Source organism: Hippoglossus hippoglossus, chromosome 9, assembly GCF_009819705.1.
Source record: "Hippoglossus hippoglossus isolate fHipHip1 chromosome 9, fHipHip1.pri, whole genome shotgun sequence".
NCBI lineage: Eukaryota > Metazoa > Chordata > Actinopteri > Pleuronectiformes > Pleuronectidae > Hippoglossus > Hippoglossus hippoglossus.
In genome coordinates this window covers 4,673,842-4,698,072 of record NC_047159.1, presented here as the reverse complement: position 1 = coordinate 4,698,072, position 24,231 = coordinate 4,673,842, and the positions used below count along the sequence as shown (strand labels likewise).

At 44.4% G+C, this 24,231-nt stretch overlaps 1 protein-coding gene and 1 long non-coding RNA gene across 3 annotated transcripts; one reads left to right on the top strand and one right to left on the bottom strand.

Annotated features, from left to right (window-relative positions):
* Positions 1 to 233: 233 nt before the first annotated feature.
* On the top strand, positions 234 to 661 carry LOC117767947. The gene is made up of 2 exons (XR_004614979.1): positions 234 to 459; positions 510 to 661. It is a non-coding gene; the product is annotated as an uncharacterized LOC117767947 (long non-coding RNA).
* Positions 482 to 11,662, bottom strand: prodhb (proline dehydrogenase (oxidase) 1b). 2 transcript variants are annotated; one of them, XM_034595909.1, is made up of 14 exons: positions 11,292 to 11,662; positions 10,349 to 10,542; positions 7,532 to 7,566; positions 7,289 to 7,441; positions 6,983 to 7,047; positions 6,754 to 6,870; positions 6,550 to 6,623; positions 5,973 to 6,054; positions 5,603 to 5,695; positions 4,927 to 5,073; positions 3,633 to 3,808; positions 2,721 to 2,819; positions 2,504 to 2,592; positions 482 to 901 (listed from the first exon to the last, which is right to left on the bottom strand). In XM_034595909.1, exons 1-14 carry the CDS (start codon positions 11,592 to 11,594, stop codon positions 711 to 713), a joined length of 1,818 nt encoding a protein of 605 aa, XP_034451800.1. In that variant the 5' UTR covers positions 11,595 to 11,662; the 3' UTR covers positions 482 to 710. The 2 variants fall into 2 exon arrangements, with proteins under 2 accessions (XP_034451800.1, XP_034451801.1); XM_034595910.1 differs by lacking the exon at positions 482 to 901 and adding an exon at positions 2,090 to 2,445.
* Positions 11,663 to 24,231: the final 12,569 nt, after the last annotated feature.

Below are 24,231 nucleotides of genomic sequence, written 5' to 3'. Positions count from 1 at the left end.
ACAACAGCATGGCACTCTCAGAAGAAGAAGAAGAAGAAGAGGGATGTGCTGCGAGGAGGCATTTACACTTTCTCATTGATTCGTAGAGAGGCATCATTTTCAAACCGGCAATACAAAATCAGACGCACACAACACAGAGGAACCTCTTCAGAGTAGTGTGGCTGTCCACGAGTGGAGAAAAAAAAAAAACATAATATAGGAGTGGGGATATTGATGTTTCCTTTACTGCCATTTAAATCAAGCCCGTTATTCTTATTATTGTTGTCCCACTCCAAGATAAATAGGGTGATAAAAAGGGTCCTGTTGACATTTTAGAGAGTCCTTTTGGAGCCGTAAAGAAGCAGCTTGATGGAGACCACAGCTCTTTAGACAAAGGGGGGTGAGGAATGCTTGTGGACGCAGAGGCAGATAGTAAAGGGAACATGGACAGTACATATAAGTAGGGAGCAAGGGGTGAAGGTGGGCAACATCAGCGAGGAAAAGACAGGGGGTTGGGGGGGGGGGGTGAGAGAAAAAGGGAGTGACGTGCAGAAACAGTCCATCAACGAGGAAACTCCAGAATTTGGTTTGAACGGGAGCTACACGTCCGGGGAGAGCTGCAGCGAGGGAGAGACAGAACCGACAGCCACAGCAGCAGCTGTCAACCAGAGAAGAGGAAAAATCCAACACGTTAGCACTCTCTCTCCTCTCTGTCTCTTCTCCTGCGTTTTTCAGTACGTCGGTCTGTAGAGAAGCTCCCCAGAGGAAAGTCTGCGCTTCAGCTCCTTCCACAGCAGCCCCCTCTCCTTCTGGACGCCCTTCATGAAGCCTCTGTTCTCCTGGGCTCTCCGAGACAGGTAGGGCATCACCTCACTCACCGGGCCATAGGGGACGTACTTATAGACGGGGAAGCCTGCCTGGCCTGGGAATGAAGTGCATGGGATGGAAGACGAGAGAAAAGAAAAAACAATGGCATAGATGAAGAGGATGAACAGAACTAACGAAACTAAATACTTTTCTGTCCTTCTGCAGAGACTTTTCTTCAACATGTTATATTTGATTAACTTATGTTTAATTTCAGGAAAAACATTATTTCTATGTTGCAGTTGTCTGGGACGAACTTCTAAGGCATCACATCACAGACGTCAGACCAAACACTTTCCGTTTGTAAGGAACCATTTCACAGTGGCGCTACGAGAGACTTGAAATCTCTCAGGGGCTCGCAAGATTCTTCTTGAATTTTTTATGCCGGTTGGAAAACAACCTTTAGTCGCATTGCCACCATCTTCTGTAACTGGAGTGTGGAACACGTCCGGAGAATTTACAGGGAGTAAGTGGGCGTGTTGATTAATATTCTTGCTTATGTGTGGATCTCTCTTCTTGTTATGCTCCTGAATGAAAATGGCTCTATTATATTGTTATTGTTTTGTGTATAGTTTCTCTTTAGATGAGGAAGCTATTGGATTTCTAGAGGTAATTCAGGCCTAGTTTTTGTTTTACTGATTTCATGTTATTAGACACATCCACATTGTTCTACGCTCCTCCACATTTTGATAAGTTAAAGAATAAATCCCCTTAATTTCCACTATTTCTCTGACTGTCAAGACTTTTGCTTGTTTGTGTTATTGTCTCCAGTCCCCCCCCCCAGTCTTCCCGTGGGGGATGTAACAGAATAAATGAAGATAATACAAATCTGCAAATACCAAAGACATTTCCATTGAAGATGTTAAAATGTGATATTTAATTGACTAATTTCACAAACCAGTTTCAGGAAAAAATTTGCATATTGTCTTTGGACAAACTCCTGAGAGCAAATCACAACTGGACGTCGCTTTGATTGGCTTCCCTCACCGAGTGTTTGCTCCAATCCCTCTAATCAGGCCGGTTTACAGACCCCCCCGCTCGCTGCATTTGAATTAGAGGAGCTGCGGTCGTCTGCCAGTCAGGCTCACACACTGCACTTTGTCAAGGTCTACACTCCTTTACTCTGTCTCTTTTTTAGCTTATCCTCAATTACTAGCAAAACTATCAATAAAGTGATAAAATAGAGTGAAAACGCCAAATATGGAAAACTGAATTACACCTTTTAATATAATGGAGATGGACACATAATATACGTGTTCTGTATGATTCCAGTAATTGTTAAGACACAGCACCGTCTGCTCTAACCCTCGAGACAACCACAAAGAAAACACGTGTCTGTTTCCATCAATACTGGTCAAGGTGGTTTTAACACGAGCCTCAGATTGACAGATAACCGACTGCCGCTGCCGTGTCGGCCTTTGACTGACAAACAAAGTGTCGAGAGCCGGCAGCAGCGCCTCGTTACGACAGCTTGTCAATACCGAGGTGTCTCGGCTCACATGTCACGTTGTGGGCAGCGGACTGACTTCTACACGTGCACATCACGCGCTCCTCGTGGCCTCCGGGGGGCGACCTGTGCAACGCGGAGTTTTTACGTCTAATCTGTCAAAGCAACAGAGATCGGCGCGTGTTGTCGTGTGTCGGTCTGGAGGTTTCTCACCCAATGGGAAGCTGATCTGGTCACACATTCCCAGGAGCTGCCCGAAGTACACCTTGTTCTCCGTGGGGACGAGACCCAGCTCGTTCATTCTGAGTGCGGCAGAGAGAGAGAGAGAGAGAGAGATACAAATACACTTTGCTTTATACGGATCCAAAGCTGCGTGAAAGAAGTCAATAGTGTTTTTCGACAGTGTCCTTGGTAAGAATTGAAACTGTACCTGTGAATGGTGTGTTTCACTGTGTCTTCATTATGGGAAGCGACCATTACGTTGGCATTGCGGTTGATTGCAATCTCGTCCAGCACATAATCCAGACACCTCACACAATCACAGACACACAGAGAAGACACGAATAAAAACTGTTGTCTGTGAAGTGAGTTATTTCCTACTACAGGGTGTAAAATCTAAATATATCATAGGACATTGTGTGCATATTATGACTTAGACTATTTTCATGACTCTTCCACACGTATCTTTCTCATTAGCAAGTATGATTTACCTTTCACGCAACTAAACAGCAAAAGTATCTCTAAACAGTGAATATATTTCTCAGGAATTGGAACCAATCCTTTCTGGAAGGACCTCTGCCTTCGTTAATATTCATGCACTTCACCACCATCTGCAAAAATTGGAGTCGCACCTCATGCTGTGCCATATCAGCCCAAAAACCCTGTGTCTGTCCTATGCTGGTGTTTACTAAAAAAAATCTAATGGAACGCTCGGGGAGGTTGGCCGCTCCTCTATTTTGTGAGGAAACATGTTGATCTCCACAGGGTGACGGCTTTGATCTCACATTAATGTGGGAGCGTCAGGAAATGGTTACAACACAGCACCCCCTACAGCTGGATGGTTTCTGCAATTTGCACAAGGACGACTCCATGGGGGGGCTTGCTGACACAGGATGATAGGCCCACAAACTCCAATTGAAGGACCACTTCCTTGAAATGAAATCCCACGTGCTGAGCATTTCAGCAGATTTGTGCCTGTGAGGTGGCCACTGAGAGTCTGTGAACCACATGGGAAACTCGGAGTGGCACAAGTGGGAGGAAGATGTTTTCAGGTTCTGTAAGTAGCCGCAGATTTGGACAGTCGTCAGCACTTAATGGACAGAGAACGAGTCCTGGCTCTTACCTGTGGTACGTTATATTGGTGGACTCATAGTCAGGGTGGATGGGGTCCTCGTAGCCAAACTCCTCGGCCCTCTCTCGCTCCTGGTACATGTAGGCCCCTCGCACAAGCTTGGCAGCAAAATGCCAGCCCTCACGTCGTGACAGTTCCACGTCCATGCTCACGTTGTCATAGGCCTCCTGCGGAACAAACAAGACTCGGTAAAATGGTCCATGTGTTAAATTGTGGACGACGTCATTGTAGTCGCACATTGGCTCAATTGGAGGTTACACAGATTTTCTACTGGGGGAGCTGGCAGGGTAAAGTCAATTTAAAGTGCTGTTTAACTGTTTCAGCGGTTTGCGTTCACACAAACACCTCCACCAAATAACATCTGCAGAAGTTCAGGGATGTGGTGCATGTGTGAGATCTGCTTCTGTCTCCATCTGGGTGACAAACGGCTACTCCACCTCTCTGTCGCTCTCTTAACAGAATCGATGCAGATTGAGTTGTTTCTCTCACTCACGGGCAACACAGGTGACTGTCTTCTACCGAGAGGAGATTAGATTTGTCCTAAAACTCACTAGAGTTTGCCGCTTGGAGTTATTTTGAAAAAAGTCCCTAAAAGAGTCTGAATAAATTGGTAAATCTAGCAACAAATGTGCAACAGCCAATGGAGAAACTCCCAAAAGACCAATGGCCGACCATCACAAACACAATGCAGTTACATCATTTTTTCATCATGTCTCAGGCTACGTATTCAACCTGACTTTGATTAAGAATTACCAACCGAGGAAAAATGAAGGAGCGACAATGTCAGAGGGATTATTGAAAAAAAAACTACTTTCATTATGACTTCAACAGTCAAATATGCTAGAAGAATATTTGTGGTTGTGTTTCTACATAATTGATTCTCATGGGGAAATGAACAATAGATTGTTGTAAAGCAAAGCAGCAGTGTTGTCAAAGTGGGAGCCCCATCGGTGTTATCTCATCATTATAATATGTTGTATTTACTTCACAACAGGTATGTTTGCAGTCATTTTAAATAGAATATGATCAAGTTGTGAAAGGTGTTAATTAAGCACATGAATGAAACTCTACTGTTACTTAAACAGCTTTTCATTTGCAATGTAAATTAACCCAATTTCCACCCAACACGATCCTTGTCCTTTTGCAGTTTCCTCCCCAACTCAGATGTCTCATGCTAATCTGATTATGAACGACTTGTCACAGCATCACAACACTTACAGTTGTTGTGTCTGCGTGTTAAACACTGACAGATCGGAACATCTGCCGCCAGCTGCTGGGTTCTTACCTTCAGGTAGCACTGGTACGTGTTGAAGATGACAGGCTTGTCTCTGTTGTAGATCCTCTGCATCTCTAATGTCACTCTGCTGATGGCTGGCTGGAGATACGTTTGCTCTGCGTCCACCATCAGGCGGACGCCATTCTCCAGGGCGTGCTGGGACATGACAGATCTCAATGATTTGGTGTTAAATCACCTGGCAGTGCTTAAACGTTTTTCCTCTGCCATGAAGGTTATGTTTTCATGCAGGTTGTTTCATTGTACAGAGCTCTAAAAGGCTCAGGTGATATTTTTATATCTGGTGCGCACAAGATAAATAACTTGTTTGAATATGACAAATATCTTGTGGGATCAATCAGGTGTCTTGTTTGTTAAATTTATAAAACTTAAACACAATGGGTGGTTCTGTCTACACACATTGGAACTTTTAAACATTTTCTTGTACAATACAAATAATACAATGCAGCACTGTAGTAGCTGTGGTCCTATTAAAAATACCTCTCTTATATATTACAGGTTTTTATATATTACATATTTGTTCTGACTAAAACATATTTATACATATTAACATGTCCCTGTTATTTTTACTCTACCTGCTTGATTCTTGCTAATTAACAAGAGATGCATTAGTGATAACTTGTGTGTATCTTTATCTGTGATGATCAGGCGTTATCTTATTGTTTACCTCTGCTAAAATGTCCATACGCTGCAGCATCCTCTTCATTTGCTCCTCCTCCTCTGTGGTGAACTTCTCCAGCAGGGGCTCCAGCTCTCCTCGCTGAGGGAACAAACCAGCACGTTGTTCACAGTCAGATGCAAATGAACCAAATATGACACCTATTAGTGCGTCTCACTAAATCCACCCTTCAGCTTCCTGCATTAGAAAGTCAGCAGATAGCTTGAGGGTGACCTGTCCAGATGTTATTGACATGGCAATTAACACGAGGCTTCTTAGCATCACTGCTCCCTGTCATTCTGGTGCTGCTCAAACTTCACATCTGCTCTAAACTGTATTAAATTATAACCACTTCATTTCAGGATTTGAATCTACTGACCTGAACATTCGGGACAACTAGCAGGTCCGATGTCTTTGTCCTGTCATCTATTAGGCTGTTCCAGTCCAGCACGTCAATGGTTCTGTCAGAGCAGAACGATATTAAGGCACCAGTGAGAGATTAAAACATTAGCAGTATCTTGTTGAAAGAAATTCCCCAGTTACTCTACAGCAGCACGTGTCCTTGAATATGGACAAAAAAAATACCTGTATTCAAATTCTAGTTTTCTTACTTTTTCAAGGTCTGAGAACAAACGGAGACGCTGAGTGAAAATCCATCTTTACTGATCTTTACTAAATTTGAATTCAGCTAAAACATCCAGTGGTAATATGATATATTATGAGTGGGGTTTTTTTTGTCTTCAAAAACCAGTATGAAACATGCACTGTAGAAACTAACCATGACAATGAATCAACACGATAATACATGTATTTTCATAGCATGGACATGAATGAATGGTGATTCTTATGTAATATGTATAATTTAAACCACATCCTAACATTATATAATATTAACCAGTATTTATACTTTAAATATGTATTATTTTACAGATATTTGTTCCTGTGATCTTGCTCACCCTGAGGTTTCTTCTTTCCCGTCAGTAAACCAGCCACAGAAATCACCTTTTGCACCTAGTTTGGTCAAAGATTCCTAAAGATATAAAGTACAGCATTTTTACAAAGTGTAAAACTCATCCTGTGTCTCCAGGTGCAAAGAAGGTTTATAACATTGCATGTAATTATTCATTCATCACCAGGTTAAGAGGAAAAGAAAACTGCACCTGAAGTTGGTTGAGCTCCAGCCTTTGATTTAAAGCGTCCACGCCATCTTTCCCCTGCTGCGACGCCAGGAAGCTAAAGAACCGCTGCCATTTCACCAGGACCTCTGAGAGTTGGAGCTTTAAGATTAAAAAATAAAAGTCTTTATTAAAAAGGAAATGGAAGTCAGTCCATCCCACCCCTACAACAAGAGGTGCTGCATTGACCCTTGAATCGCCCCTCAATGCCTACCAGAAACTGAGGTCGTCCCAGAGCAGTCATTTTGATGGCAGAAAAGCCGTCCATCGAATTCCCACCTGCAGTCATTCAAATAGAAATATCACCATGACGGTAAACACAAGATTAAGTACTGCGCTGCATGTAATAAAACGCGGTGGCTTACAGAAGCAGAGCACGTGTGCGTTGGTGGAGGGTGGCAATCTTTCCAAGTTAACGGTGGAAAGTATATGAGCCAGTATAGAGTTACAACTTAACACAATGTGCATAAACAGACGCACACTGTAAAGCTGTGTGTGGTTTCACTCCCCATTTACATACCAGATGCTTTGATGCATTTGATGAAGGTTTCCATATGCCGGTCACATTTGGCCTCAGAGCTGTCGGAATGTGTGCCGGCTGCCGTCACTCCCCCGCGACGCCGCTCCTCCAACTGCTGGTGCTCTTTCTGTTTTTCCTCTCCGTGGTGCTCGCCTGAAGGTGAAAACAAATTTGCATGCCTATTTCTTCTAATTACATCATATACTGTGTCCGCCAATGAGAACAAAAAACGAGGCAGCTTACCTATGCTCTCTTTCTCTGCAGCGGATTCACATGAGCTAAATTAGACGAAGAAATAGAACAGGATTAAATTGGTTAGCGTGCGTTTGTGCGATATTAGAAAGTTGCATCATTATTGCAGCCGAGCATTTTGGGGGTCAGTGTGGGAGCTGGGATTCTTTCTGTGGACACGTTGGACCTTGTGGCAGCGGCGTGCCACAGGCGGACGTTGTGTTTAGTGAACCTAAATAAACACATCAGCCACAACATGAGAAACAAACTGATGGGTGTGTGCTGAACTGGGGGACCGTACAGCGAGGGACGGCTGTGGCGTCACTCCACACTTGACCTATTCACCCCCTCCCCCCCCCCCCCCCCCCGTCATAAGCCACCGGGGAGCTCGTGTAACTAAGCAGATACGGACATCAGAGACGTCAGCGGGCTTCAAAGACGGAAAAACTAAAGGGAGTTATTTTATTTTTATGTATATCATGTCGCTTCTACTGCAGGAAAGTGGATGAAACTGGAGTATATTTTTTACACCGACTGACATTGTACTGTCTAAACACATTTCACACACACTTGTCCTGCACTTTGGATGATTTAATGTTTTAATCTAAAACCGTAGAATGGGAATTAGGCAAAGGACAGAGAATTGATCAATGAAAGATTCGGATGATCAGACCATTCAAATGCAGAATAAGTAACTACAGCCACAAGGGGGGGGGTCTCCATCAAAACAATAGTAAAAGACCTAACTGATGGATTTTCTCTGCTTGATAAAACTGTAAACTAAACATCATTTGCTTTTTGTTCTGTTTGGTCAGAAAAAACAGAAGAGAAGTAAAAGTTGGGCTGTGGGAATTCGTGATGGCCATTTTTCACTGTTTTCTGGCCTAGTTTAGACTAAAAGAATAAATTAAAGGTAAAATCGTGAATATAAAAATAAAACAGAAACCAATCCCAGAGTTTTAAGTACCATTGAACAAATAGGGTTAATAAACTTGTTAGTTCTGGTTGAAGCGTTTGTGTCCAGTGACAAATATGGATTTCATTAAAGCAATTTTTTGCAACACTGCCAATAATTCAATCAACCGAAAGCCTGGCACAAAATATTGGTTATTGGCAGCTTTGTTACAAAAAAACGTCAGAACCAGTCTTCACACGCCTGCATTTATCAAATCCAAAATGTAAAAATTATATATTTTAAGTCTATATATAAGGCCTCTGAATCCGAGGGCTGGCATTGTGAGTGTGTTTATTCTCAACATCAAACCCGGGACCTGCCTCACTTCCTTACATCTTCATTCTGTTACCAGGAACTGACTCGTGTTGTTGTTGCTGTCCTGACAGATCATTGCAGCGCCTGTCAAACCTCGCTGCTGCCTGAGATCAAGCTGTCTTAATGTCCTCCGTCCTCCAGGTTCCGAGGTGTATATATTCGCCAAACAAAATCCTTTCTAGCCTGAGGTCTGATGCCTCTTCTGATGTTTTTTCCGAGCAGGCATGCCCGAGACGACGTAAAGCTGAGGGGTGATATCTTGTTGCTCATAAGAGAAAGTACAAGAAGGGCCGAGAAAGTCACAGCAAAGGGCTTTTCCTGGAAGCTCTGCTGCCTTACAGGACGTGGTTACACCATGAAATGATGATAGAGGATGTTCTGTCTGGTGCAGAGCGACATTACAGTCAAGCCTTTACTCAAGGCAACAGTAGGTAACTTTTACTGAGCAACAGCGCCACCTGCAGCCACGTGTGGTGACTCATTCTGTTGGCCAACACGTCTGAGCGATGAGGTGGTTTTCAAGTTGAAGCAAATCCACCAAACTCTGTGTAGAATTCTTCCTATTTTAAAAGTTTCCCGCTGAAAATTGGAGATAAACTCTGGGTTTTAAGTCTTTTTAACAGATCTACAGTTCAACTTTTCTCTTCAACTTTCTGGACCTGATTCAGAAGCTGCAGTTCCACACTTCTCACAGGAGATCGTACCCACTCCCCAGTTATATGGAGCAAGAACAGACGTTCAGGGTGAGGAGAGGGAACAAAGGAGGAACAATTCTCCCTCCTCCCTAAGTTAGAAACTGATATTTCATGGTGAAAAGGTTGCACAGGGTTGCTTTAACTAACGCCTCACAGCTCTTAGTCTCTTTTAGCCTTTACATAAATGGAGCCGTTGTGTAAGATACAAAAGGTCAAACTTTTCCGGCTGACTCTTACATTCGCGCAAAGTAAATCTGACAAGTGCACTCGTCTTTTTCACATTAATGAAATGAACATCAGATAGATTCACTTGGGAACTTTTACTCCCTTATTTGACTGTGGGGCATCTCCTAAATGGGCCAGAACGTCCAACTTTTATTTTGGACGATGTGATGTCCCAATTACTCAGAGTGCATGAATGCCCACGGCCAAACTGAAGCAACATTACTGCTGCTGCTGCCCAGAGAGGCCGCTCGCTTTAGGTCTGTACTGTTATCCAAGTTTACATCAGCTCACAGGACAGAGCCGCTCTGCCTTTTGCTCCCCCCCATGTGACAGGATTCCTGTCATGTGAGAAATTCTCTCCAGTCCAGTAAAGGGGGTGGGGGGGGTGGGGGCCACGGCTGGGCCAACAAATCGTGATGTAACGACTGTTTACTTTCTGGTAAATCTATTTTTGGCATCACACAGGCGTATTTATACCCTTGATATTTGTAATTTGATCTTAGTTTTGTTATAAGTAAAGAGAAGGTTTCACTTTCTCTCCTGGTGCTGTTAGATTCACTTGAGACACCGACAGCACAGGCTCACAAGCATCTTTAAGCGTTTACTGTAATGTGTGACAATAGCGAAAAACTTCCGTACTCCGCCTCCTCCTGGCTGATGTCCTCCTCGACGCTGTAGTCCAGGACAGAGCCGACGCCGAAGGCCTGGTTCTTCTGGATCAGAGGCCTGATCGACCTGTGGTCCTCGCCGGCCACAAACTGGCCGTAAAACGTCATCTTCATGAACTGGTTGAAGGCTCTCTGGCCCAGAATCTTCTTACCCAGGTCCATTATCTGAACAGAGAGGAGGACATTACAGACAAGCTTATTACTACTTAAAAACACATATAGTTTATCTATGTGAATCATAATGTCCCAGATAAAAAAAGTATGTTTTGAAGCAACAAGTTAATCTGACAATTCTATGGGGACACGAGGAAAAAGGAGCAAGTTGTTCTTTCCCAACCGGAGGAATTCGAAGCATGTTCTTCGCCCCAGGCTGTGAACCACATGTGTGCATGTAAGACTGTACACAGGGACAAAGAATCACAGACTGTAGCTGCAACGAAAAGCAGATTAATACCAGATCAGATTAGTGCTTCGAGCTGGATGTGTCACCATTAGCTGTTGATGTGATCTGTGCAGAAAGAATCCAGTAACAACCTTCAGTGGAAGCGTGTCTGTTTGCACATATGTAATTTGAGAGGTGGGAGCTGTGCTGAGGCACCAACAGTTAGATGTGTAGGTTTCAAAGTGTTGACAGTGTGTGTTTGTGTGTGTGTGTGGGGGGGTTTGTTCACCTTGAACACAACTTTAACTATATCTTAAAAACAAGCTTATCTCTGTATAAACACTGGGTTACCACTGTTAGTGATATATAAGTGAGTCTAATGGAGTATTTCACCTTCAGTGCTAACACCTGCTTGAGTGTTGAGCCCTTCCTCTCTGTGGAAATGTCACTGAGTTCCTTTAACCTTTTTCTATATAATGTTCTGATCAAGTGAACAAGCCTCAGACAAACCGGCTCGGAACCAGCTCATTACCTCTGTGTTCTTATCAACCAGGATGTCATAGGAGCAGAGCTTGAACACCACCAAACTTCTGAGCAGCTCTAATGAGTCTTTGCTCCTATAAGCCTCCCGGGTCAGGTCGAAGTCTACGGAGATCCCATTAGCGGCCCTGGTCCTGGAGCTGCTGGAGGTGGAGCTGCTCGCCTCGTCCCGCCGCTGCTCCGTCCGCTGGGCGCTGGAGCGGCGGAGGCGGATCCGGCTGGAGAGCAGCCACCTGCCGGGGGTGTCCGCCCCGGGGGTCCGCGACAGGAGGACCGGAGCTTTGACACAGAACATCGGCCCAGAGGAGGAGGCAGAGGAGGAGGATGTGAGGTGAAGTCACACAGAGAGTGAAGTGGTGCAGGTTCACAACATGTCAACACACAGACACACACACTGAGGTAGCACTGTGGTTGGTGGAGAGTCCGTGACATAAGAGTTACATCAGCCAATCACAGGCCAACACCCTGCAAAGGGACACGCCCACTTTCTCACGACTCAGGTAGACAGCTGCAGCAGAGGAAACTAACTTACTAACCAGCTAACTAGCTAGCTAACCAATTCAATAACTAACCCATTGTATCATGGCTCAGGTAGACTGAGCTACTAACTAACGTACTAACTAGTTAACTAACTAACTAACTATGGGACCCACTTTCTTATGACTCAGTTAGACTGAGCTGCAGCAGTCATAAATAACTAACTAACTAGTTTGCTAACTCACTAACTAACACACTATAGAGCTAACCAACGACAGTGATGCCATTGACTGGCCCTTATGTCCCCCTGACCTAAATCCAATGGAGCACCTATGGGACGTTATGTCTCGTGTATCTGACGGCACCAGGTTCCTCCACAGACTGTCCAGGAGCTCCCTGGTCCCTGATCCAGATCTGGGACGAGATCCCCCAGGACACCATCCGCTGACTCATCAGGAGCATGTCCAGACACTCACAGGAGAACATACCGGCACACAGGGCAATAACACTGAGTCACAGTATGAGTGGCTGTGAGGAAATATACAAGATTTGGATCAGCCTATTATTTCTACTAGTTTTGACTCATATGCGTGTGTGTGTGTGTGTGTGTGTGTGTGTGTGTGTGTGTGTGTGTGTGTGTAAGTTCCTGCATGTTCTTTACTCTTGTTTAAGACAAACAAGTCCCCTCCTCTGAATAGGAGACAAACTGGTTCATACACTTTGAACACAAACCAGTTCAGTGCTTGGCCTCACATGGAGGCTGCCTGAGCAACAAACCACTCTGAGTACTTTACCCTTCAGCAGAATTCTTAATGCAAATCATCTCATGCTTGAGTAACATCCGTGTTGTCTGAGGACTCTCACTTCACCACTGGGACATTTTAATCCTGAGCAGCAAAAAAACAAGACGTCTCGAACATTTAGAAAATATTATTCATTGCTTGTTTATTAAGTTATTAATAAAGAAACTGTCAAAAACGGGTCTGAGCATTCGCCTGTATTGGATTTTGGCACCGCGTTTGTTGACATATGGATCACAAATGATGTTAAGTTGAATTAAATTACAAACATGTCATAACATTTTGAGTAACTTGACTTTGGGCCTGTCTCCTCGCACAGGCCCCTGGAGAGCCACAAAGCACAGCTGTGGACAGATGTGAAATGCAACACAAGTATTGGACTGACTCGTCATTAATCTAATACAATCAATAAAAACATGACGTTTCTCTCGCTCTCAGAGGCAAAAGGGACCTCGAGGAGGCTTTCTGCAGGAGAGAATCCAGGAGGAGTCATGTGGCAGCACCACTTTGTTCCTCTTAACAGATGGGGGAGCCATTGTTTCACATGTTCGAACACTCCTGCCCCCTCCAACACCCACACTCCAGAGCACACGCACTTTTCTACTTTATTCATTTAACCTACTTTAAATCCATGTAGTTTTTAATTGACTAGTATCCTGGAATACATTTTTAATAGCTTTAATTTAAAGTTCTGAATGATGAAACTCAAAAACTTTAAAAAGTCAATATAAAAGTTAGAATTAGGATCATTTTCTTAATCTAAAACCGTTTATTCCATCTTAATTGCCTCTATTCAGTGTTAAACAGTGATTTTTTGAATGTATATCCAAGGCCATTGAAGACAGACCCTGTTGCACACATGCGTATGTAAATTTGGTGGCGCACACATGGCGCACAAAGCCAAAGATAGAGTAACAAATCAGGAATTTCCCTCCTGCCACTCCTGAGAGCGCACCAGAGGACAAAAGTTACGCGTAAGGCGCTTCTCATCGGGAGAGGAGACGAACGACAGGCAGCTAATTCACTGATTTTTACTTTCTTTTGGTCAAGATTATCATCACCAGTTCACACGTTTCCGGATATTTCTTCCTTTCAGGACATTACATTGTCTGGAAAAGTGTGATTTCTCTGCCTTTATGCGTCTGGATCCATCCGCTTTGCGCGCTGGCTGCTTTTAGAAACTTTGGTGGAATACTTTGCGCGCTGCAGGATGAAGAATGAAGATTTTCCACTTTTGCTTTTGTGACTTTTTTAAATTTTTTTCCCGTGTTTCCAGACACTGAGCTGCTGCTGCTGAGTTTCTCGATGGCGTAGGGGTCGCGGTCGATACTTTTCTTGAAACACCTCGAGGAAAAAGAAAACGGATTTCGCGTTCCCAACATCTGGATCATGTGCGTGGACGTGTTTGAAATACAGTGAAACAAACTCCACCACCATCTCGAGTTTATTCGGAGGAGTAAAGACGGCGTCTAGAAGGATGCTGCTGCTGCGTGTACAATGGAAGTGAAGAACTGTTCTGCTGCTGTTGTTGCGCTGGTTTGTCTCTTCTTTTGCTCCAGTTTCAGCCAAGAGCTCAACCCCAAAGGCAGGAATGTTTGCAAAGCACCGGGGTAAGCATCACTTCACTGCGGGAGAAGAAGTATTCTTTTATTTCCCTGTTGTTGTAAATGTGTTTAAAAGTTTTCCCTCTGACATTTCAGCCTTATTGTCCCTTATTTCAGGATAAAACTTTATTAAAGATATCCACTCAGAGTTGGAGTCACATTTAAAATAAACAGAATCATTTCATTCCTTCCACTTTTCTCATTTAGTTGAAGATAAAGTGTTTTCATACTGCAGTGGTGGCCACATGCCCGAATAACGGTTCTCACTGTAGAGTCAGTAACTTGTTGTGAAATCAATCTCTGACTTTATTCTATAACCACACGTTATATTCTCACAATATAAGTAAGTGTTAGTTACACAGATTTTTTTACTTTGACCTAATTGTTCCTCTATAACATGTTCATTGTGTAGCATGCAGGAGGAGGAGTCCACTGCAGAAAGCAGCTATACAGATGTGTGCATCTGGAACGAGGGGGGGGGGTTTATTGCTCTGTAGGGGGCGCTCTTCTCGAGCTTCACAGTATTCGTGGCACCATTAGATGACACGATGAGGTTTTAGGGAAGTTTTAAAGAAATGTTTTGAGGAACATAATTCTGCAGTTTGGACAAGAAAAGAACCAAAATTTGACATATTTTCATATTCTTAGAAAATTAAGGGCATCATAGAGAATGTGGTGAAGAGATGTGTTTATCTTTTGCAGATTGTATATGTTGTATTTTAATATGTTGTGCGTTTGTACTCCTGCTGTCTTAGCCAGGACTCTGCTGTAAAAGAGATTGGACTTTAAGGGAATTAAGGGAAGATGGATTTTGTTTAACAGCTGATATTTCAGCATAAAGATCAAATATGTGAAAAGTAATTAAATACACTAGGAATCTACATATCTGGACAGGCTCCCCTCAAAGGGTGATGCATCCAAAACGCATTTCTTGATGACCTCTAGGAATAAAACTGAGCCTCTGGTTACTCGTGTAAAAGAAGAAAACATCCAAGTCCACAATTACCGACTGCAGGATCCAAGTTTGTTGCACAGACGGCTATAAATTGTGAAAAGTGTGCTCAGCAAGAAGCAACAAATACTGTCCAGACCTTATTCTCCAATATGCTATAACAGATGTGTGATAAGAAACCATGTGCACATTGAAGTAGCCCTTGTTTCCTGGATCTTAACCTCTTTCACAGACTTTGGGGCAGTTGGGAGTGAAAACCGAAATAAAAAAAGATAATAATATTTCCTGTGCAGCCTCAGTTGTTGGAGGGAAACGGAAAAATAGCTTATCTGGAAAGCAACACGCTAAATTTATGGTCACAATCAAATGCAAAGTCATCCAGAGTTTTTTTTGTACTCTGCTTGGTCACAAATAGTAATTTACCAGAAAAGATACTTCCTATATTTGTTCTTAATGAAGTTTTCAGTGTGGTATTTATAGTACTTTCCTTTCCTCTGCTCTACAAGTTTGACATTTTGCCCTCCTTCTAGTATTTAACATCCATCGCGGTGAACTCTCCACTCTCCCCTCACTTGTTTTTCACATTACGCCCATTATGTCTTATTTTCTCACTTGAATCGAATGAATAGAAGGAAGTAGTTCAGCATTTATCATCACTCCTCAGCGTTTCCAGTGTGTCTTCACATTGCAAAATCAGCTGCTGAATCCAGCTGGAACGGCAATAAAACTACTCGATGATTCCTTCAACACTGATTGTTTTCCAGCTCCTTAAAAAAAATGACTGTGAACAAACAAAGCTGTTCGCCATGTGATGTTTTGAGTAGCGATGCAGAAAAATCTGTTTTTGAATCAGTAGAATCCTTGGAAAACGTGGTACATTCAATGATAAATGGCAAACAGGGGCGCAGCTTTTAAAATAGCTCCGCCAAACAGTGAATGTAATCTTTGTCCTTGGGTGCCGCTGTCATGGATTGGCTGCGTGTCAAAGGGTCAACAAGGGTCAACTCCTTACATTTCACCTGGAGTTTGTCAAAATGCGGAGCAGCTGAGACATTTACAGTTAAATCCAGTGTCATGTTATATAGATAAAGTGGTGAAAGTCAAATGTATTCCCTCATAGGAAGGGAAAGCATGCAGAGGTTAGGCCTGTGATCTCCACCACGCGCCTCTTTTAGAGAACAGCATCGCTCCCCTGCTCGTTGACCGAAAGCAAGCAGCCGTCCTCAAACACTCCAGGGGAGGCTGACGTGTTGCAGGGCCCCCGCAGAGGTCACGGGCGTGGGAGGAAGGGAAGAAGCATCCTTCTTTTCCTGACAGGTCGAAAACGTGGCTGCAAAATACTTTCTATGAATATTCATGTGCCTCTCTTGCCCCCTACGGCTGCGGCTCAGCATCGGGAAAATGATGCAAGCATGTGTTGAGCATATGCGTCATGTGCAAAACACACAGCTTTGCAGAATTTAGCCTGAGCCACATCAACAGAGATCAAGGAAACATGAGTTGGGTGTGGATGGAGCCACGCTCATGTGTTTGTTTTGCTGTTTCTCAGTTTGGTGCTTTATCTTTCCCCTCTCATTTTGAATCTCTTCTCCCCAGGCCGTCTGGAGTGGCGTGCTGCAGTGGATGGGCGCAGCTCGCGGATGAATGCCTGACACGTACGTGCCACACAGGGAGCAAACATTTATCATGACAGCTCAATGTGCAGATCAGTCGACTAACATGGCCTCTTCTTGTTCACCCCAGCACTCTGTGAAGGCAACTTCACCTGCAAGGAAAACGAGGTGTGTGTCAGGCCGAATGAATGCCGCTGTCGTCATGGATACTTTGGAGCTAGCTGTGACACGAGTAAGGGATTGTTTTGTTTTCATGTTTTTTTTAAATCCACATTTCTACCCTTTGCCTCTTGAATATGGTGTTAAAAGTTCAAGTTATTAAAGAGTATCTACTAAACACCAATTTCTAGCTCTTGAACTACAGGATAAGTAGCATTTAGGGTATATATATATATAACCATGGACGATATGACTGCTCTGCAAAAGTGAAAACAAATCATCTCAATCACCACCTGGTCGCTGGCTCATGAACTCATAAATCCTGTCTCCTCCATGTTAGCAGACGGGATGTGGACCAAGTAGTTATTTTCTAGTAAGTTTGGGTTAAGTTAGTTATTTGATGCTATAAAACGCTGAAACATCATGATTGACAGCTGAAACTGACTTGTGATTAGTAGAGTGTGTGTCGGCGAGACAACACAACCGCTGCTCCACCACTACTCTGCAGATTTTGGCTCAAAATGCAACAGGTGGCAGCAATGGCGTGCCGGATATTTTGGCTTCATATCCCGGATAGTGGGAGGAAGTGGAGACATGTTGTTCATCCTCATACACAATCTCATGCCTGTAAACTGGGCTCCAGTGCCACCAGTAGATAATGTTAGTGATCCCTTTTTATCTCATGCCAGCATCAGGCCAAAGTCTTTATTCGTATAATTATTTAGTTAATGACAGAACACATACAAATGTTAAACTGTATCCTGATTACACCACTGTCTTCTTCACAGAGTGCCCTGCCCAGTTCTGGGGCCCTGACTGCAAGGGGAAATGCAACTGCTACCCCAATGGCCAGTGCGATGACTTGACCGGCGCTTGTACCTGCAACCACAACCGTTGGGGACCAAACTGCGAGAATGCGTGCATGTGCCAAAAGGGCAAATGTGATCAAGACACGGGCAAATGCACCTGCCACCCCGGCGTCTGGGGTCCGCAGTGCAACAACAACTGCTACTGCAGCATCAACTCCATCTGTGACGCCATGACAGGCCGCTGCCAGTGCAGCCCGGGCTGGACGGGGAGGAACTGTGCGATCCAGTGTAACTGTAACAATTCACCGTGTGACCAGTTCACGGGACGCTGCCAGTGCCGAGAGAGGCTGTGGGGCCCACGGTGTGAACGATACTGCCAGTGCATCCACGGCAAATGCAATCAGGCCGACGGCTCGTGTACCTGCACGCCAGGATACCGTGGGAAGTTCTGCAGGGAGCCGTGTCCCGCTGGATTCTACGGTCAAAACTGCAGGAACAGGTGGGGGGGAAGAAAACTTGGCCGAGAGCAAATGTACCATTTCAGAAAACACAGGAAACATGCAGTTTTACAGATGCCTAATGTTCAGGTCCCTTGTCTGATGCATGTTACGGTGCGGTTTTGTGGTCTTGATAGGAAATAAGATTTGATATATGTTGCGGCTGATAACCTCTGAAATATCTGGACACGCTACTTAATGGAGCAACTCTAAAGTGAGATTTGGGAGTTGGTATTCACATTATCCCATAATCACCAGCCAACATATAAAAGCAATTCAGGTTAAGTGCTTTACCTTCCATGGTCTCCACACTACACAGCTGCTGTGAACCAAAGAGAACACAGTGAGAGTTCAGTGTTGTTACTCTCTCTCTAGTGCAACCGTTTAAACCAGGCAAATACACATGTCTCTCATCACAGTTTCATTACAGTCGGACGAGATAGGGGGATTTCTTATCTCAAGATAAACGAGAATTGTTTTCGCTGTTTCCTTTGGCCGACCACAGGTGCGGGCACTGCAAGGGCATGCAGCCGTGCAAGGTGACGGAGGGACGCTGCGTCACCTGCGACAGAGGCTGGAATGGGACGCGGTGCGACCAGCTCTGCTCCAAGGGCTTCTTCGGTGAAAGCTGCCAGGAGGTGTGTCCCACCTGCAGAGACGGACACCACTGCGACCCCCATTCTTGGCAAGTGCTCGCACTGTAACCCCGGCTGGATTGGGGACAGGTAAGAAAACACACAGGAGCTTTATCATTTTAAATGTTAAAAGCACAATGGCAGTGCCTTTAACTAGTAGCCACTGTTCCACCCTTTTTGTCACTGTAATAATCTCCATGACTCATACTTGCAATTTTTTGAAATGACTATTTACGACATTCCTTGTTATTTGTCATAGGTGCGAGGTGCGCTGCCCCAACGGCACATATGGCGAGAACTGCGAGACAACTGCAGCACTGTTTTAACGGCATCTGTCATGTTGTCACCGGAGAGTGCCTGTGTGACCCGGGGTTTTATGGCACCTAGTAAGTCATGAGACACCTCATATCCAAAAAAACTCTATTTCTTTGCCCCTGGCAGCACCCGGTGCTCAGTGAAAAGGATTGATGCCTTTCATAATACATTTGTCACACCACGTTTACGTCCTGGGAATGGAGGGAGTGAGCCTGGGTCCTGAGGCATGTTTTTACAGTTACTGATAAAGTGCACTCTTGGAATAGAAAAGTTAAATTCCCTGCAAACTTCCATCATAGAATAAAAAGAACAAAGCACCGGATCCTATCGATCACCTTTTCCTCTCTCTTTCTGTCTGTGTCGTATTTTGCACATCTGTCACTTGGACTGGACATTAAACAGATGTTGTTTTTTCCTGTCTCTTCTCTGTATTCAAGCTGCAATATGACCTGTCAACCTGGCCAGTACGGAGTGAACTGCAAACCAAACCTGCTCTTGCCACAACAAGGACTGTGATCCTGTGTCTGGAGCCTGCTATCTACGTAAGGAAACCCTCATTTGTTTTGCTCTGTGGTTAAGATGTTTTTTACGAACAGCAGAAACTAGTGTTTTTCTAGGTAAATCCCCCTTTTTCCAGACAAAACAATATTTCTCGCTGCACGTACAAAAAAACAGGACAAACCCTTTTTAAAAGTGTTTGTCCAAAAAGCCAGATGCCTCCAGTGGCCGCCTGTGTATTAAATGTCCAATAGTTGGCAGCAACAAACAAGTCTATTCAGGTCAGTGTGTGTAGCAGGAGACTTTACGTAGCGCGGGGCCTTGATAGTGTTTTCCAGACCCAGACCGGTGTCCTTTTTATGGCTGTGTTTGTTGGCCCAGTTCCTGTGCAGCTAGAGAGAGAGGGGAAGAGAGAGAGAGAGGGAGAGAGGGAGAGGAAGGAAGAAGAAAAAAGGGAGAGGGAGTTGGAAGGGAGACAGAGAGTAGAGGTAAAAACAGTGGATGGTTTGGAGATGATGAGTATGAGAGTATGATTGTGCAAAGGTAGCAGCGATTGTGGTCCATGGACCCCCCCCCCCCACAACCAGCAATAACAACACACACGAACCCACACGCCCAACAATCCATCTCCGCCCTATGTGACAGTGCAAAGATCCACGGTCTGCTGCTGCTTATTCGTTAACTGATGGTTCGTGTCTTCTGTCCTTGCGAGCGCCAAATGTTGTCCGCACATGCACCGCAGCACTTATCTTTGGGGTGCATCTCACTCGGGGTAAAAGGAGGGGAGCTAATAAATCATCCGAGCGATGGCGAGGGGTGTGCGGTAATGAGGGGGGGCGAGGGGAGGAGGACGTTGATCGCAGGAAATCGGCATTGAGAGGGTAAGTGCTCTCGTGTCTTGGGGGAGATAAGATTAATCGTGAATTATCCGTGTAGTGAGTTTCAGCCTGTTGAAACCTCATTTCCTCAGAGATGCTTCATGTCAAAAGCAGCCACCGTGAATCAATTACTAACGCAACGCCGTGCTCCGTCTTTATTATCCACGCAAACCAGCGCATTAATAACAATTACATACAGTGAGCTGAGCCCCATATACTCAAGTCATCTGAGTGGAGTTTTTGAGTAAATCATTATAATCTACTACACGCCAAGGTTTTTGTAGCGATGACAGAGAAGGAGATTTGTTGAAACTGGCATGCAGAGCTTCCCTACGCCAGTGTGGCACACCCAGAATTCTCCACATCTCGTCTTTCAGAGCCCAACCAGCGGTATGGGTTGTGATTGCGGCTGGAAACCCTGGTCTCCTTCTTGCTGATTGTCCTGCTCTCCGCTGCTGTGTGCTGCTGCTGCCTGTGTCGACACAAAGACGACCACAAGTGAGTGACAGATATCCTCGCCGCACGAGGTCCACAATGCCGGCTTCCAAGTTCCAAGAGATTTGAATAATGTGTAAAAACTAGACGCTACCTTTTTTTTGCTTTTTCTCACAGCTATGAAGTTGTTAATGAATAAATACATAAAAGTTTGTATTTTAAGTCCTTTTTTATATATTCACGTTTGCAGTGTTAGTAGCAATGTGAGCAGCCTGCGAGCCTCAAAAGAGGCACCGGGCCAGGTCTAATATGGCTCTCTTGAATGATTCATTTGGATTTCCATGGCATCATCCCTTTTTTTCAGTCCTAACCAAGACAACTCTACCAACAGCAAAAAGCCAAGCGGATCCTGTGTGGACGATTCAGCCGAATCAGCACTAAACTCCCCCGTTATTCCACTGAGGCTGACAGAAACTGCCCAAAGTATTCGGTAAGCCCCTGAAGTCTTTTTTTTAACATCCCACCACACTGCTGCCGGAAGCTGCTTCACTCGTGTAATCTTTCTCTTCTCTTGAGCGACACGGTCGGCTGAAGGCAGATCACTGAGTGAGGTTCAGACAGTTTGCATGATGCTTAGCTGTGTTAACACCCGATGCATAATTAACACAGTTGTGACATAACGATGGAGAAGATCGGAGGATATTTAAAACCACGATTTCAGAGGCTTTTAAATGTCTTCAGGCAAACGCAGTAGAGACAATGACAGGGATGAATGGCAAATCAGGGTGAGCTCTTTACTTTGGTGCTACCTTCGTCTGGCTCGTGGATGATGAATAGGGTTGAAAAGTGTATGGTGGCTGCCAGGCGAGTGTGGGGTTTCATTTGAAAGGAATGCACTGGTTTTAGAGCCCCTTATTATTCTTGGCACCCTCAAATGCCATGTGTTCATATTATTACAACCCTAAAACTGGGGCTTTTTTTTTCTTCCCATTTTCTTTGCTCGTTTCCATCATCTTTTTCTCGGGCTGAGGAGGAGGAGGAGGCCGTGTTATTAAAAGAAGGCCAGTGGTTGTCAGAGGGGCCCGGGTGGTGGTGAGTGACGCGCTATCAAAGGCAGCACTGTTTGGGTGGACGCTGCAGCACTGCTGCGCCGTGTGGACGGCTCGTGGTGTGTGACAGATCTGTCTGTGACCCCAGTCGTTTATACAGCAGACGGAGGAGATATGCTGATCTTTTAAACCCCATCACACACAGTTTAACTTATGGCTGGTTTTTCTTCAGGGTTCATCTGTGGCCTTGCTCTTAGCAGACGCTTCATCTCTTTTAATGCTGTACAGTATAAATGATTATTCTTTGTTGTGACACTGCGGTCGCAGGGTAAATGTACAGCAACTATTATATTCTTCTGTAAAATATTTGAACACAGGGAAACATTATTCTCACTGTAAACATAAATGAACCATTTTATACCATTATATCTTTTTCAAAGATATGTTCTGGTCAGTCAGTTGTTATTGGATAGGACAGAAAGGGTCAGAGAGCAAGGGAGACACGGCTGCTGCAGAACTCCAGGTTCTCCGTACATGCAAGTTTTTCAAAGTATATTTAACCTTGGCAGATGTTTGGGATGATATTTAAAACAATAAGGCAATCACAACAGTTGACCAAAACTCAATCTGGAATATTTTCTTAAAATCACTTTGTTGTAAAACACATTCTGTGGTTTTGAATTCACAAATCTGATGATTTACTGCTTTCTGTCTGATTTGTATGATTGTAAACAGAATATCTTTTGGACTGTTGTTCGGACGAAACGTACATTTTGAAGACATCAACTTGGGACTCTTGTACTTCCCAGAGCTTCCTGTAGATTAGAACATCAACACATTGGTCATTTTGTGTGAGCAGCACGTGCCTCCTCAGTATAGTTGATTACTTAAGCTGGAGTCTGCCACCGTTATATATCTTAGCTCTAAATACAACACTCAGACAGAGTTGCCTTTGTCACGATGACAGAGTGGGACATTAATGTATTTGACAAGAGCCGGACCATGTGAAGACCATGTGCCAGATGCATGACGTCATCCAGTTAAAGGCTTTTGCAAAAAGAAAATCAATTTTACGTTTTTGCAGAAATTGATTTTTCAGCTTTTAGTCAGGATTGACAAAAGACTACGTACATGTACCAATCAGATTCAAGATCAATTCCCGGTCACTTATAACAACTGATGCCTGTCTCTCTTCCCTCCCCTGGTTTGTCCTGTGTAAACCTCTGCTCCTCTGCTTTCTGTCGGCCTGCCCACAGAAGCGTGGTCTGCCAACGTTAAGAGAGTCTAAATCTGACTGGAAGCTGCACAGTCCTGCACACACACACATTCCAGAGGGGGCCCAATGGGGCTGGAAACAGGAAGTGGTCAAATTTACCCCAGCCCGTGTCAGAACTGTGATTTATCCACACCAGGGTCACTGGCAACAGATGTGGCAAGAGAATATGAAAATAAAATGAAAAAAAAGGGGGAAGCAAGAAGGACGTCAACTTTCAAATCTTTGTTGGCATAGCTACAGCCTCAGAGAAAGAACTACACGAACACACTGTCACCTATCGTCCCCTTTTGGCCAAAGCAAAAGTGTTTGCGTGTAAGTTCTGCTTTCTGTTGCCTCCACGCCCTACACATTCACGTCTGTTCGGCATTCCTTGCATCCTCTTAGCTTCCCCATGGGCAAGAGCCGAGAGCAGCACCACCTGCTTTATTCATCTTTATTTATCCTGCAAAAAGTTGGCCGGGTTTTGCAAAAGTGTTTGCAGCAAGTCCGATTCACTTTCATCCAGTTCTGCCCAATAAAAGTGGGTGAAAAAATAAGCTTTCTCACACTATAAAGTCCTTTGGATGAACCAAATTAAAAATTGGCCGTAGTTTTAATAGGGTGAACTAATGCTACAGCTATGTATATGTGTAAATAATGATCAGTGAAACTGTTTAGACTTGTTTAGACAATGCAGTCCAGTATTTCTGTCACGGGCTATTTCAGTCTCAAACATGTTGAAAAAGCCCCAGGTCTGCAGACGCGTCCCCCCACTGAGCAACTGTGGTGGTGGAGCTCTGCAGCTGGGACACGTCAATAAGGCCCTGTTGTGTGTCGGGCCTCCCAGTATAGGGGAGGGATCACAGTGGCATCCAGTCTGCAGAGCAATCTGCTCCGCTAGACCCTCAGTCTGGAGGGAGTCGCTTTCAAGGGCAGCAGTTGTTCACCACCGTGTA

Excerpts from the sequence above, each read along its gene's own strand:
- prodhb (XM_034595909.1), bottom strand. The coding sequence starts at position 11,594 with ATGTTCTGTGTCAAAGCTCCGGTCCTCCTGTCGCGGACCCCCGGGGCG. Across the intron at positions 6,624-6,753 it reads TGGAGCTCAACCAACTTCAG|GAATCTTTGACCAAACTAGG; the intron begins GTGCAGTTTTCT and ends TTATATCTTTAG. Across the intron at positions 2,820-3,632 it reads ACCAATATAACGTACCACAG|GTGTCTGGATTATGTGCTGG; the intron begins GTAAGAGCCAGG and ends TGATTGTGTGAG.